Genomic DNA, 14844 nt, shown 5'->3' with positions numbered 1-14844 from the left:
AATCTGAGTTGTGTTTAAATTTGTTTATTTTTCTACTTAAAATAATTATCATAAGGGAAAGGTGTTATTGTTCCGTGTGTGTTTACTCCTTGTTAGCTGTTCATGTAAGGAAAGGCAGCCACCTTTCTTTTAAGAATGATCATGTTCCTTTGACAGAAAAAGGAGGAACTGGGTGAAAAAGCCAGTGAATACCTGATAACAGAGTTAAAAACTATTACTTGTCTCTGTTACCCCCCCTCTTTTTTCTCTTCTCCTTGCTCTCTCTCCAGGGTTTACTCTCCGTCACTGTCTGTTCACTCCTTCCTTTTAGCTCAGTCTCTTCCCAGAAGCCACTGCAATTCTGGGCAACTCCCCACCTCTTCTCAAACCCTCTTTCATGTATGTGTGTGTATGCATGTGTGTGTGTGTATGTATGTGTGTGTGTGTGTGTGTGTGTGTGTGTGTGTGTGTGTGTGTGTGTGTGTGTGTGTAGCCTGCGGGACAACACAGTAATCGGAGCAGAGACAGGGAACAGGAGAGAAATTGGGAGGAGAGAAGGGGAACAGAGAGACGGAGAGGGAGCTGGTGTTATTATTATTACATTACATAATATTATAATTTCATCACCCTAGCTACCACTATCAGTGGCTGACTATTCAACACACTATACTTTTTAAGCACATACACACAAGGACACAGCCAGAAACACACGCAACTAAAACAAAGACATTGATACACGCACATACACACAGACTAAGTCTAGTACCGGGAATGACAATGACAACACGTTTGTGATGGTAGAATTAATTTGCTGTGGCCGGGCCAAACTACATATTGTGCTCCAGTGGTGCTCAACCTCTGGCCTTGTCCCTTGGGTTTGGCTTAGCACCACCTGGAAAGGTTTTTTGCTGTGGGAATGGTAAATATCAAATATCACAGCCCAGCAACAGTGACCTGAGAAAACACAGCTCCTGTAGAGACGACACATGCTCACTGTAATTCATGTCTGGCAATGTCGTCTACATGAAATATGATATGTCATAGCCCTTGAAGCCAACAGAGTTATACTTTAGAATAAAAAAGTGAGCTATGATTTTCACAAAATTCTGCCAAAGCACCACACACAAACACACAAAAGAAAGAGCTCCATTCAGTGGATATTGCAAATTAGACAGTCCAGAAGGCAAAAGAACTTTGGCTATTTTTTTTTTACCCTGACAAATGTGTTTTGGAATCTCTCAAAGTCATGGCCAATCGTTTGGACAGTTAAAAGAAACAAAAAAACAAAGATCGAATGAATTTAAGACATTTCAGATTTAGCTTTGTCATGGTGCTCAGAATAGTGCAAAACTTTAAGATGCCTCAAAGCCCTAGAGTGAAAGTGACCTATTTTGGGTTTTTATCCTGAGTGAATGTGTATAACGTGACTTTGTTTGCATAAACACTATAATCTAATTATCATACACTAATCCAATTATAAACCTCACTTTGATTCTAAGAGTAATTTCATTAAGCTGTTTACATGCATAGCAGAAGAAGATTTATCTTAATATACTCATCTTAATGCAATCTTGCACAGTGTGTGTTGATTGAATTAATTGTCATGTGCATTTTTCCCTATAGGCAACTAGTAAATTTTTGATACTGTCCCCATAAAATGCATATGCCTGTATCCTTGGCTGCATCTATGCAACACCTCTGCAGTTTGCCAAGATTTGAGACATCAATGCCAGCTTTGGAAAGGACAGTTACTCTAAAAATGAACACTCATATATTGGTCAAGCTGCGCAGCTTGGGAGAAATCGGATGGACAGACTTACTCAGCGTATGGTGTTTATACCTCTAACCAATCTTCCTATAATGCGACTAATTTCACAGTTCTCCACACATTTTAATCCTACAGCAAAGACTTTCCATATGACCTGAGTTAGACAAACGTGGGATTAACTTGTTTACATGGTTTTAATCTCACTGCAGTGATCACATTTCGCTTTATGTACAGGTAGCAAATGTCAGATAAAGTTTATTTTTTGTTTGTCTGTCTCGGTCTGTCCTTCTCTGTCTTTCTCAGTCCTTCTCAGTGTCTGTCTCTTTCTCTCTACAACCTCTTTCCTCCCCATTAGTCCTGCTGATGGCTTTCTCTTCCTGTCTCCCCCTCCATTCCTCTTATTCTTCTTTCCACCTCTCTTCTCCTGTCAACTCTCATCTCCCCCACATCCCTAATTCTGCACCTCTGCTTTTGTCTCCTCCCTACCTCACCTTCTTACCTCTCATCTCTACTTCTTCTCTCCTGGCTCCTCTTGTCACCCCAATTGCCCTTTCTGCTCCTCTTTTTTACCCATTCCTCTCTGTCTCTTTGCCTCTCTTGTCTTCTTCTGCATGGCCTGACACTGCCTTCCTGATACCTCTCTCGCTCTCCTCTCATTTTGCCTCCCATCTCGCCTCTCCTTGTCTCTCCTCTCCTCTCCTCTATGTAAGCTCCCACAAATAAGAAGGTGTGATTCCCAAAAGATCCCAGTAATTTGTTTCAAAGGCTATCAAAGGTGTGGGTTAATATTGTGGTAAATTTGCTTAGACATGCCTAAACAATAGCCCTGTAGACCTAAATTATTCTTTGGGCCACCAGAAATTGGATTTAAAAATTGATGCCCCCAGAGAAACGGTGTGAAGGTCACTGGTATAACCTATAAGCCCCAATACTGCAAATAGATCCACGAGAAAATAGCCTACATCATGAACTTGTTTACAAGCTCCCTATGAAAGTCGTTTGGCCTATAAATGTGGGTGGGAATGGATTCTCCAGAGTCCTCCCTGACTCTGTGATAAATGGTTGATGTGATTTGCAGCAGTTCATTTTGGGGAAAAAAATCATCACAACCACAACCACAACCACCAGCACAACCACCACCACAACAACAACAACAACAACAACAATAACCAAAACAACAACAACAACAATAACCACCACAACAACAACAACAATAATAACCACAACAACAACAAACTTTTTTCCTGTGTGTTTGAGGCTTTGTCTTGCTCTGTTGTTATGAAGACAGCCACTAATTTTGATGCACTGATGCTGACTACACAGTGTCAGAGCAGTGCTGTGTAAATTACAGCCATATTTAACATTATCTAAGTCAATACATCAAAAAACTTTCTAAGTTGTTTTTTCCCACTCCAACTCTACCTACAAACAGAATGTACAAGAATAACAATTCAGCTTCACTATAAATTACTAATATATATTATTATAAGTTACAGTGGCATTTTGCCCTGCTGTTCTACCAACATAACATTACTGTACTTAAAAACAGCATGATCCTTATGTTCCACTGACAAACAGCACTGCCCATCAGCAGGAGTGAACGGGTAGACCACTGGCTGAACCTGGCAGGCAGCTATCATCAGCTAGCACGCCCAGCTACATGCACAGTCTCATGGTTGTTTAGAAACTGAATTTTACCTTTATTTACCTGTCTTAAAAACAATGTGATCATGAGACATTACGTATTATATGGCAATGTGTCGTTTAATATACAGTGAGCAGTGATGAAACTGTGGAAGATGATCTAACCACTGGATAACTTTGGTTTCACTAGTTTACAGGTACACCGTAGAATTTTCTGTTATCAAAGTTCTCCTTACATTCAGTTTTTTTTTCACCAAAAAGCTTTGTGCGTACCCTTGAGGTCTTACAAATATGGAGAATGCTTTGCCTTCCTCATAAAACTTTTACAAAAACATTTAGAAATTGGCACTGCTTACATCCATGTTTGCCAGCTTGCCATTTTCCGATTCCCTGCATTTTACTGGCACGTGGCTTATTTATTACCCACACCTGTCAATCTGTGGATTATTGGAAAACCATTGGCATGTGTTTCCTCAGGCTTTTGCACAAGATAGAAACAAAATTGGGCCCACTCAAAAAACATACCACCATAGTGCTATAGTTAGAAAATTTGTGCAACACATTAGTTTTATACCCTTTTGTGAAACTATGTTGAACTGCATTGTCCCTATCAAATAAAAAAAAAAATAGTAGTGGCTTAGAACCCGACAGAGTACTTTTAAACCATGCCCACAATGGATCTGACTGTAAAGGTATTTCTCACTCATTACTGACTACAATATAAAATCTTTTTGAATAGCTAGAAAAATTGGGATGTGGACTTTGTGTCAGAGGTCTGGAACCAGGCTAGTCTGCCTCCCTGTATGTGTGTTTGTTTATGTGTATGTGTGAGAAACAGAAAAGGGGTGTGTGTTTGTGTTCAAGGTCACCGTTCCATTTCCTATTTGGGATAGTGCTGCTATCCCAGCATCCTCTCTGCCAGGAGCATTGATTAGCACTCGGCAAGCATAAAATCACGCACTCACACAACCAGATACACATACCCTCAAACACACCCCCATAGCAACACACTTAAACTCTTTGTCTCTTGTCTCAGCTCCTTTTGCATCTCAACAAATGCTAATGCTTTGAGGAGAGCAGCTAGTAAATGCGTCACTGTTCAGATCTCTCACACAAATTCACCCACAAACATCCGACCTGTTACAGTATTTGTATAGACTAAGACCAGACACAGCAGAACAATACGAAGATGAGCCAAGTGAAACAGCAGACCAAATTCAACACGGCACAGAATGAGTAAATTTTGATTCATGATGTCGGACAGGATGGGCTGTGTACCGAACTTAGCTGTTTCTCTCCATTAAACAATAACAACAGGTTAGCCATACTGATACAGTGAAGCCTGTAGACCAAGTAGAATAGAAGCTAATTTTGTTATTTTGTAAAACAAAAACAAAACAAAACAAATACACTATTCCATGCATTTGTGAGCACATAACCTCTACCATCCATACAGGCACAATGGAACTACTGATAATATGAAGAAGTGATGGTGTTACATGCAGAACACCAACCATACTGAAATGACTCAGGACACTTAAACTTCTATAACTGTCAGCAGTAAATATGTACATAGAGATGTGCAGTTTAGCTGTTTTCACATACAAATACTGAGTCTTAATGGAAGACTCAGTATGGAAGTACTCAGTGAATCAAAGGATTGATTCACTTTTGGAGCCAGCCTCAAGTGGCCATTGTTTTTGGTACTGCCGCGTTTACCTCATTTTTCAGCCTCAGAAGTTGCCGTTTGGCACTGACTTTAAATCTTTTGTAATTAGCACCAAAGACAATAATTTAAGTTTTAAGCTACTAAATTATTTAATACAGTTTGTATACTATCAGGGGATCTAATAAGTAATAATTATTTGGTGACACAGATACAAATTTGTGTACATGTGATAAGAATCCAAACAATTTTTAATTATATTCGGTAATGGAAGCATGTCAAGATTGAATAATAAAGTTCCAAGAATCGACCCTTGCCGGACTCCACACGTTGTTGGAAGGAGCTCTGATTTATAGCTAAGAATTGATATATCATGGACGTAGAACTTAAACCAGTTCAGGACACAGTCAGTGAGGCTTAAACAGTGATTGAGACTGTCTATTAGTATACTGTCATCAACCATAAAGCAGTGGTAAGATCTAAGAGCATGAGGACAGAGACTTTTCCAAACTCATGCAGAGATTAATGTCTCAGGTCTTATCAAAACCTTGATAAGAGCTGTCTCAGCACTGTGTTGGGGCCTAAATCCAGTCTGATAAATGTCAAGATAATTATTTTCTGCCAGAAGGTTGGTAAGATGTCTAAACACAGCTTTCTCTATGACTTTACTAATAAATGGCAGGTTTGATATGAGCCTGTAATTATTCAGTACTGAAGGATCCAGATTAGCTTTTTTTTTTACAGTGGTTTGATGACTGCAGTTTTCAGGGCTTTGGGGAAAAGTAAGTGGTGATCAATGTGCAATGGATGTATGTGAATATATGTGTCACACTGTGGCATTTGGGTGGAATTAACTGTCTGCTAAACCAACTCGCCTACAGTGACATGACTTCAGGCACTTGGAGACAAGGCTTCAACTCCAGCTCAAGCCTGACAAATTAATTTTTAGTGCCTCTTAAAAACAAATCGTAGACAAGACAGAGATTGATAAATGACAGACTTTGAATAGCTCAGTCCACCCTTACCATAATTTTGGTGATGAGCTGTCAAGTGGGTGCACCTACAGTAAGAGCACAAAACAGCATGCTATTTCTTGGAGTCATGTAGTGAGAGACTTGTAAGACAGGAGAGAGTAAGACAGATTCAGAGACCGACAGACAGAGAGAGACAGAAACAGACGTACGGATGAACAGGAAGACAAAGAGACAGGGAGAGAGAGGCAGGAAGAGACAGTAAGACAGAGAGAGGGAGAGACATCATTCTATTCAAGATGCTCGACTTGGTTTCAAGGGCAACTGACTCTGAAACAACGAAATATAAAACTTGTGTGTGTTTGTGTGTGTTCATATATTAGTGTGTAGTGTTAGGCTAGGATTACAGGCACTTAGCTCACAGCGATATACTACTCTCACAGGCGTGAGAACACCTCTCTGCATACTGATTAGACACAAATGTCTGTGTGGGAATGGGAGTAAATGTGCAAGTTTGTGAATGTGTGTCTGTAAAGAGTGACAGTGTGCTTGTGTGTGTCAGTTTGTGTGTGAACATGAATGTGGGCTATATCTGTGTGTGTTTGTGTGTGGTAGACTGCTGTTGTCAGCCCTACAGCAACTGATAAACACATAACAAATTCCTGCACACTTTCACATATTAGCAAATCAGCCATTAGCTTTCTCTGCTAATTGCCATTGGAAAGTGTTACTTCAGCTATTAGCTTTTTCCCAAATTTCTAACGGAAATTAGTATATTAGTACTTGGTGTTGTGAGGCAACTGCTAAGGAATCAGGCAGCATGACCTAGTTTTCACAAAGACTACTCTGCAACAAAAGAATCAATAGTTTAAATCCTGTAATAGCTAGTACATCCATTTAAAGTGAACAAAGTGAAGGCATGTTTGTGTAATAGTGGCATATGCAAGGTCTTAATTTCCAGCAAGTTTAGATATTACCAAAACAGTTAATTGATACTTAGATACCAGAATATTATAGTGTTTAAGATGTTCTTTAAAACAAGCATTCTTTCATTTCAGATTGTTTTTGTGTTTGTTGTGCCCACAGTAAATAAAGATCTAATTTGCATGCATTCACAGAGACTATAATGCTGTTTGGAAATGATGTTATGAGTCTTGGGACTTCTCAGGGACACTCTCATTAGCAAAGTCATCCTCCAATGCATCCCTAAGTTGGCAGGTAATCTTGTGAATATTTATCTGCCCGCTACTTCTTCAATTTTGGAATTGAGTGTTGCACTATATATGTACTGTATATCATGAAAAATGCAGTAAAGCAGATGGCATCCAATCAAAGACCAAAAGTGCAATTTGTTTTAAAATAACCCAAAACAGTAATGGTGATGTCATGCTTTAATCTTTGCTGAACAAGCTCCAAATAGAGCTACAGCCCAGTGTTTTTATTGTGTCTTGTTTTGTATACAGCATCTATCCAGAATTTTCAATGTGCATGTTAACTCAAATATGTCTTGGGGAAACATTTTTTACAAAGAAAAAGACGGTTGTCAACAGATTCCTGCCAGTTCAAACCCAAACAGCTGGGCCTGATTTTCTGTCTATGGAGACCTAACAGCGCAAATGGTATTCATATCGGTGTAGGTTTGTTGTCAAGATCATCTCAAAAGAATGTCCCTTTGATCCCTATCGTTCACATTACAGGCTAAAACTCGCTTCACTTTCATTCCTGGAAATTTAGTATGCTTCATTGCTACACTGCTTTAATGTCATTTCAATGTGTCTTTCTTTGCATAACCACCATCATTCTGATAAGACATATAACTAAAGGTTGTTTACAGAGAAGGGGTGGGAAGAGGATTGTTTACAGTGACTTTTTTTCAATATCAAGCTTCTCAATATCAAACAGTTTTTACTAGAACAAAGAGAACAAATATCAACTGTTGCCACTGTACATACATAGAAAGAGAACAGACACACTAGTTATTGCATGACTGTACACCAATGTGACACACATGCACACGTAATTAAAAATGCATGTACTTGCATGCAAACAAGCACAGATACAAACACAGACATACACATACACATACACACAAAGACATGTGAATCAGTGGTTGGCCTCCATTCTTTGCACTGAACCTAACTAGAAAATAAATGTCATTCGATTTGCAACCAATTTCAGCTCTATCTAGAACTGTAAAAGTAAAAACATACCCCTGTTTGACGAGGCCGTTAACGGGAGAAAGGGCTTCAAAGATGACAACTTACTGACTGATCTCGCAAATGTGCGCAGGGTTAACTTCCCCACACCCAGCAGGTTCATGACAAGCTACTGATCTTAAATTGATGTTGAGTTACTACTTTGTCTGACCACAAGGAAAAAAATACAAGGGAGATTACACTTACAAGGATATGAAAAGAGAAAAAGCAGCATATTTTACACATTAGACAGACTAACCAATGTCAAAAATGCCATTGATTACTTTCATGTCAGCTCTTGATCCCAGCACATATACCTATTCCATGCTGTGTGAATGTACGAATATATAAGGAAAACAGATTATATAATCAGTATACACGCATTTGTCTTTTATTTTGACCCTATAAAAGATTGAATCTGTTAAATCACAGATTAAGTCATAGAATTACTCTGCTTCCATATAGAACTTGTTCCCTCATGTGTCCGTACTGGTTTTCCAGCACACATTCATGTACAGCATTGACACATGCTGCGGAATATTTATTATGCAAATTTACCGCTCAGGCTTTTTCCATAAGATTGCACTATGAGTTGTAGGTGACTGGAGTAAACTAGCATCACTGTCATTTCCCTAGAGCCATCTGGAGATGACGCATATTGGCGCATTATTCTGCTCAAAGTATCTCACTGAAAAAGGCATACTTCAGCCATGAGGGGATGCACCACAGCACTTTGCTTGGGTTAACCCTGGCATTTAAACATTTCTAAATTGGTACTGCAGGGTCCAGGGCAGCCTAGTTCATGTCAAGAAAGAATCCTCCAGACAATTACAACACCAACATACTCCGGTACCATTTAAAGCATGAAAGAATCGATGGGAACGGGCTGTTTATACCAAATTCTGACCCTGTCATCAGGAAGTCTCAAAAGAGATGGATAATACATAATAGGAAACATTTATCCACTCCGCAGGGGTTCAGTTTTGTTGATGATATGATATTATGAAGTGTTATTTCATCTTCATGTTTGACAGGAGTTGAACCACGCATTGACGTAATGTAGCACATCCACTGCGAGGCTTGAAGAGTTGTGCTGCAAAGCTCCTGTGAGCATTGCATCATCTCAAACAAGCCTTTTCATGACTTTTTCTATCATGTGTAATGAACAAGACACTCTTCTCCACAGGAGTACTCGTTTTCTTACGTTTTCTTCCCAGGTGGGAAGCCATTAAAGTCACTTATTTAAATTAGGTGTCTTGTGCATTCTTACATTTATTTCTATAATTGTGTGTGTCTCACTGAAAGGAACATACTGTTTGTGAACATGGAGTGCTTACAAAATGGATAATGTAGTGGATACAAAACATTTGTTAATGTGTGTATGTCAGACACTGTCATATTTTAAATGCGACTTTCCTGTATATTTTCTAAAGCACTCTGCTTGAGTGAAAACCCCAATAATTTATTAACTTATTCACTGACTATACCGTGTTGTATTTCAGCTCCTTATGCTGAAGTGTATGTTTTTCTTATCAGAAAACAATGAGCTCAAACAAAACCCCGACTTTAAATAGGGTCAGTTTATTATCAGTTATTGACAACATCATAGCAAGTGCTACAACTGCGGTTGTATTGTATTTCATTGTATGTGTTCTGTATGTATGTAAATGTACACGTGCCGGGACCAAACGGTGATTGAGGCGCAGCTTTGACGGTAGCAGCTGATTGGCTCCTGTCCTGGCCACCAGCATTTAAAGATTGTGCAACCAAGCAGCTAGAGGGGAGAGCCACTTCTTTTGCCCAGCCACACATGTTTCATCCGCATGACATCTTTGTGCATTGTTATTTGATGTTATTTGATTTGGTTTTGGTTATCTTTGAGTAATGTTTGGTTTTCAGGTAGACTTCTTTTGTTTGTTATTTTGGCCTGTGTCCACCCTATAATTTGCTCATTTTTAAAAATAAAGACTCCCGTTGATAAGTTTAATAATTCATTTTTGTGGTTACTTGGGACTCGGGGAAGATGTGGTATTCATGTTGTGTCCTGGCCATCCCTAGTTGGACATAAGAACAAGTAAAATATGAATAATTTTAGATTATTTTATTTATTATATATTGCTGATTATTAACCATCAACTTACTACACCTGCTCTCTTTTTGCATGTATGCTAGTTTGTACTATATTCACAAATGTACTAACATTTTGGTCTGCCTCTCAAAAAACAAACTCAAGACAGTGTTAAACATCAAATAAAAACAGTGAATTAATTATTAAGTAAATTAATCAAAAATAACAGTTTTATCTTTATGTCTTTTATCTTTATCTTCTTATAAATCTGCCTTTGATGATTAACATTGTTTTGCCTTTGTATAATGGATGTCTAAAGTGCAGAATGATAACACCAACATGCTAATTCTCAAATAATTATTAAATATGGCATTTCTGACAAGAAAACAAGAAAATTACTATTTTCAAGCTAAGAATAAAGACTTAATCGATGGTTCACTGTGGCATGCTAAAAATTAGTTTCCTGCAGCCCATAATGGAAGGTATGATTAAGTGCATGTGATAAAATGTGACCAGAGAAGCATGATCAGTCACCAACAGAGAGGCAAGTGAAAAGTTGCCAGCTGTTGTGTAGCACTATTCTACTGCGGTATTGTGAGTTTTTTTTTAACATGAATTGCAGACACATACCCACATACCTGTATACACACATGCAAACAGGCACAGATGAGTGAGCAGGATGGCGTGCACTTGTATAGAAACACTAACACTTCCCTAAAAGCAGTTGCCTGGCCATTATTACGTCCAAATCAATTACACACGCACACACCAATATCCCTGACCATAATTAGATTCAAATTGGTTACAGCAAAAGCAATAAATGATCAATAGCTTAATTTACCAACCATCAATAAGCAGCCAGAGTTGTAAAATATTGTTATGAGTGAACCATCTAAATACACATGAGGAAATAATAGAAAACCACAGAGAGCTGTTAAAAGTCTAACTAGCACTGATCAGTTAATTGCTGTTAAATGCGAGGCCCATGCAGAAAGAATGTACTTATGCATTGTGCCTTTGCACACACACACACACGCACACGCACACACACACACAAACACACTTCAAGATTGCATCTATTTTTTTTTCATGAAAAAGATGCTATACTTCTTTATATCTGTAGTAAAGTTTTCTTTTTATTACCCGTTCTCACCTGAGTTCTAACTTATTTTTATTACCTGTTCTAACGTTTTATTACTATACTCCAAGTGTGGTTAAATTGTACTATAAATTCGGTGACAGCGTGACTGCACTATCTTCACAGAAATGCCAGGTCAGAAGTGTCAACAGAATCCTTTCTTCTTTTTTTTTTTAAGTATGGATCGGGAACACTATCACATTCCACAACCACTCATGTCCAGTGGGACACTGCTCACCACATTGGCTCCTACACTATGATGCTCTGCTGCTGTACATTTGTTTGGATATCTCAACTTTTTAATAATCAGGCAACCAAGGTCTTAAAACTTACTATCCACTCTGGAATTTTGTTGTTTGACGTGTAAATATTTTTCATTTTCACCATCTGGCTAATTGTACATCTCTTACACCTGGAAATATGTCCCATACCCTTCTGCAATCTAACGCTAAACTGTGACTTATCCCTCTACTGCAATTCAGAAATGGTTCTAAAACATAAAATACTGAATCCCACAGATAAGCAGACAGCTCTGCTATCCCCACACTGCCACATTTCTTACTAACACAATGAATGGGACAATATACACATGTGACTGAATAAATAAATAAATTAATAGTGACTCACCAAATGGTTGGTGGTTCAGATCCCTCCACTTCCAAGTAGTCATACTTCTCCTCTGTCTGGAAGTCTGTAAAGATGACAGAGATGGTGTCTCCAGGTTCGGCCAATAGGATCCAAGTACAGTCGGCCTGGTTACCATAGTTGCCGGGGTAACCGGGACTGGTCACCACCCCACTGCCGCCCCTCACAGTGCCCCCACATGTGTCCTCAGCTGTCAATCAAATCAGAGTGACAAATAGAAAACCTGGGTTAGGGAGAGGAGGAGGGACCGAGGGGCGGACTTTTTAAAAATTCAATTTCTTGCTTTTTGGATAATTTTTTTTTGATTTTCACAGCTATATAAGATGGGGTGGGTCAATTAACAAATGTTTCCATTCAGTTTATTTTCCAAATTGGTAATTAAGATCTAATTCTCAAATCAACCTAGCATTATTTCTTAACCATTCAAGTTGATTAAAGGTCAGCCAGCCCAACTCCCCACCTCTCTCTCTCTATGAGGCAATTTTTTTCAATGATCTTAATTGTAGTATATTACAGGTACACTCTGTGCTCAACTCTTAATGTTATTTTGTGGCTTGAATGTTAGAAAATGGATGACTTTAATATTAGCAAGCCATATTATGAAAATATGGAGCTCTTACATCACACTTCAGATATGAAGTAGATATAAAAAGAATATACATAGTAATATATATATATATATATATATATATATATATATATATATATATACAGTTCTTATTTTATTGGCGTTAAGCCAGTAGATTTTGGAGAATGACACTGGTTTCTTTTAGCCAGTTAGATTTGGGGGCGGGGTTTAGCGGTTAGGCTGCAGTTCCTGTCACACTCAGAGCTGCTGTCCTCTCCTCCTATAACAAGGTATGTTTTCCTTTTCTCCAATCACAGAGCTCCGCTCTCGTCTCCTCCAATCGCCACCAAGGGACTTTAGAATCAACTTTTTCCCAATTGGCTGGTTTAGTGGCAGTCTATCAATTGATCCCCAGTTGGTTTCAAAACATGAAGACCAGATGTGATAATAGATTTGCCTAGTTTTGTCTAATTGCTGATCACATCTGATCGATAGTAATATTCATAATTGATAGTAGTGCTGATTACTGTATAACAGATAAAGACACATGGATTGCGCTGTGCACACGGCATAAATTATACACATATAATTTATACAGTTACACTCACGGAGAAAAAACATACTACATTGGACCTTGTTGTGTCACTGGGACATTGGTTGTCTGGTAAGTTATTTAAGAGACTGGCAACAATTCACTTTTTCAAAATACTGTTTTTTAAACCCAATATATTCAGATATATCCTTGTAAAAAAAAAAAAAAAGAAAAAAAAAGAAAAGGGAAGGCCTGTCTTAACATTTTGAAATGTATTTATCAAAAGCAAATTGAGCCCAGTCAAGTATCCATTGCCCCAGTGATAGATACAATCAAGATACAATGTTGAACCTTTTTTTCTGAGAGCGTACAAGTCCACCTGTAAACACGGTATAAATTATACCTGTATAATTTATAGTTATACATAAAAGAGGCAATACTGTATGTAACACGCTCTTACAACAGACATGCATTTTCCTTCATAACCAGTGAGTGCAATTTGGGATGACACATGATATTACTCTCTACAACACTTCACATGTTCATATCATCAGTATTTAAAGAAGACAGAGAAACACCAGATGTGTGCTCCTAAACTGCACTCACTGATAAGCTGAAAAAGACACACCCTTTATAAGAGTGTAGACAGGCGCTGTCAGGTGTACATGCACATCCTTCGGGCTCATCCTTGGGGGATGCATGTACAGATGACAGAGATAAGGTAGGGACCAAGCCAGACTCCACCCACAGGAGGGGTAAAGAGAATAACTGTGGTCCAAGACTGACACCGAGCAACAGACGATAACCAATAGAAATGAATAAAACATTAGCAAAAGATATTAGAAATTGGACGGAACAGAGAGCACTGAGTAGAGACAGGAAATACATGGAGGCTAACGGGGGAACATAAATAGAGAAGAACAGAGACAAACAGAATTAGAGTGAAACGAAAAATTGAGAATCAGACTGAAATAGACAAAGGGTTGGTACAAAAAGTATCAGATAGGAAACGAGAAACATGATGCAACAAAATAAATGGTTTGAAATGAATTTCAAAATAGACTGAGCCATAAATCATAGTGTTTCAGTTAGGAACAAAACACGCTCTTAATTAGTTTATGTCTTATATTTTGCTTATGTATTGACACAAGCCAGTGTTCAAAACTGTTTGAGATGAAATATAAGGTGTGCATTGTCCCAAACTAAAGGCTCTGGTGTATTCAAAATTAAGTCCAGAAATGCATTATTTATTCATTTACAATTCATTCATTCAATTAACCACATTCAAATAGGCCGCTGAATCATTCAGACAGCCAGAAAGACAGACAGGTAGACAGGCAGGCAGGGCAGGCACTGACAGACAGACCATTCAGTTATCCAGATAGACATCCATCCCACAGCTGGACAGTTAAGGAGATTTGTGTAAATGACCCAACACCCGAACCAAGACCTGCTGAGACCCCATCACATTTGCAGCAGAGCAATGATGCAGCACTAGTGTGTGTGTGTGTGTGTGTGTGTGTGTGTGTGTGTGTGTGTGTATGTGTATGTATGTGTGTGTGTATGTGCATGTATGTATGTGTGTGTGTATGTATGTATGTGTGTGTGTGTACGTGCATGTATGTATGTGTGTGTGTGTGTGTGTGTGTATGTGTATGTGTTTGTGTGTG

The 14844-nt window shown here is 38.5% G+C and overlaps 1 protein-coding gene across 3 annotated transcripts in view; it reads right to left on the bottom strand.

The window, feature by feature from the left end:
* Nucleotides 1-14844, bottom strand: part of csmd3b (CUB and Sushi multiple domains 3b) — a 333374-nt gene that overhangs the window by 151039 nt on the left and 167491 nt on the right. For 2 of the 3 annotated variants that reach the window (XM_056398790.1, XM_056398791.1), the window contains exon 6: nucleotides 12057-12264. In XM_056398790.1, coding sequence (XP_056254765.1) covers nucleotides 12057-12264 — 208 coding nt within the window. The remainder of the gene's footprint in view (nucleotides 1-12056; nucleotides 12265-14844) is intronic. The other variant, XM_056398792.1, reaches the window with a different exon arrangement.

Source organism: Seriola aureovittata, chromosome 16 (assembly GCF_021018895.1).
Source record: "Seriola aureovittata isolate HTS-2021-v1 ecotype China chromosome 16, ASM2101889v1, whole genome shotgun sequence".
Taxonomy (NCBI): Eukaryota; Metazoa; Chordata; class Actinopteri; order Carangiformes; family Carangidae; genus Seriola; species Seriola aureovittata.
The sequence above is the reverse complement of the archived record's forward strand: the minus strand, read 5'-3'. Positions and strand labels throughout refer to the sequence as shown.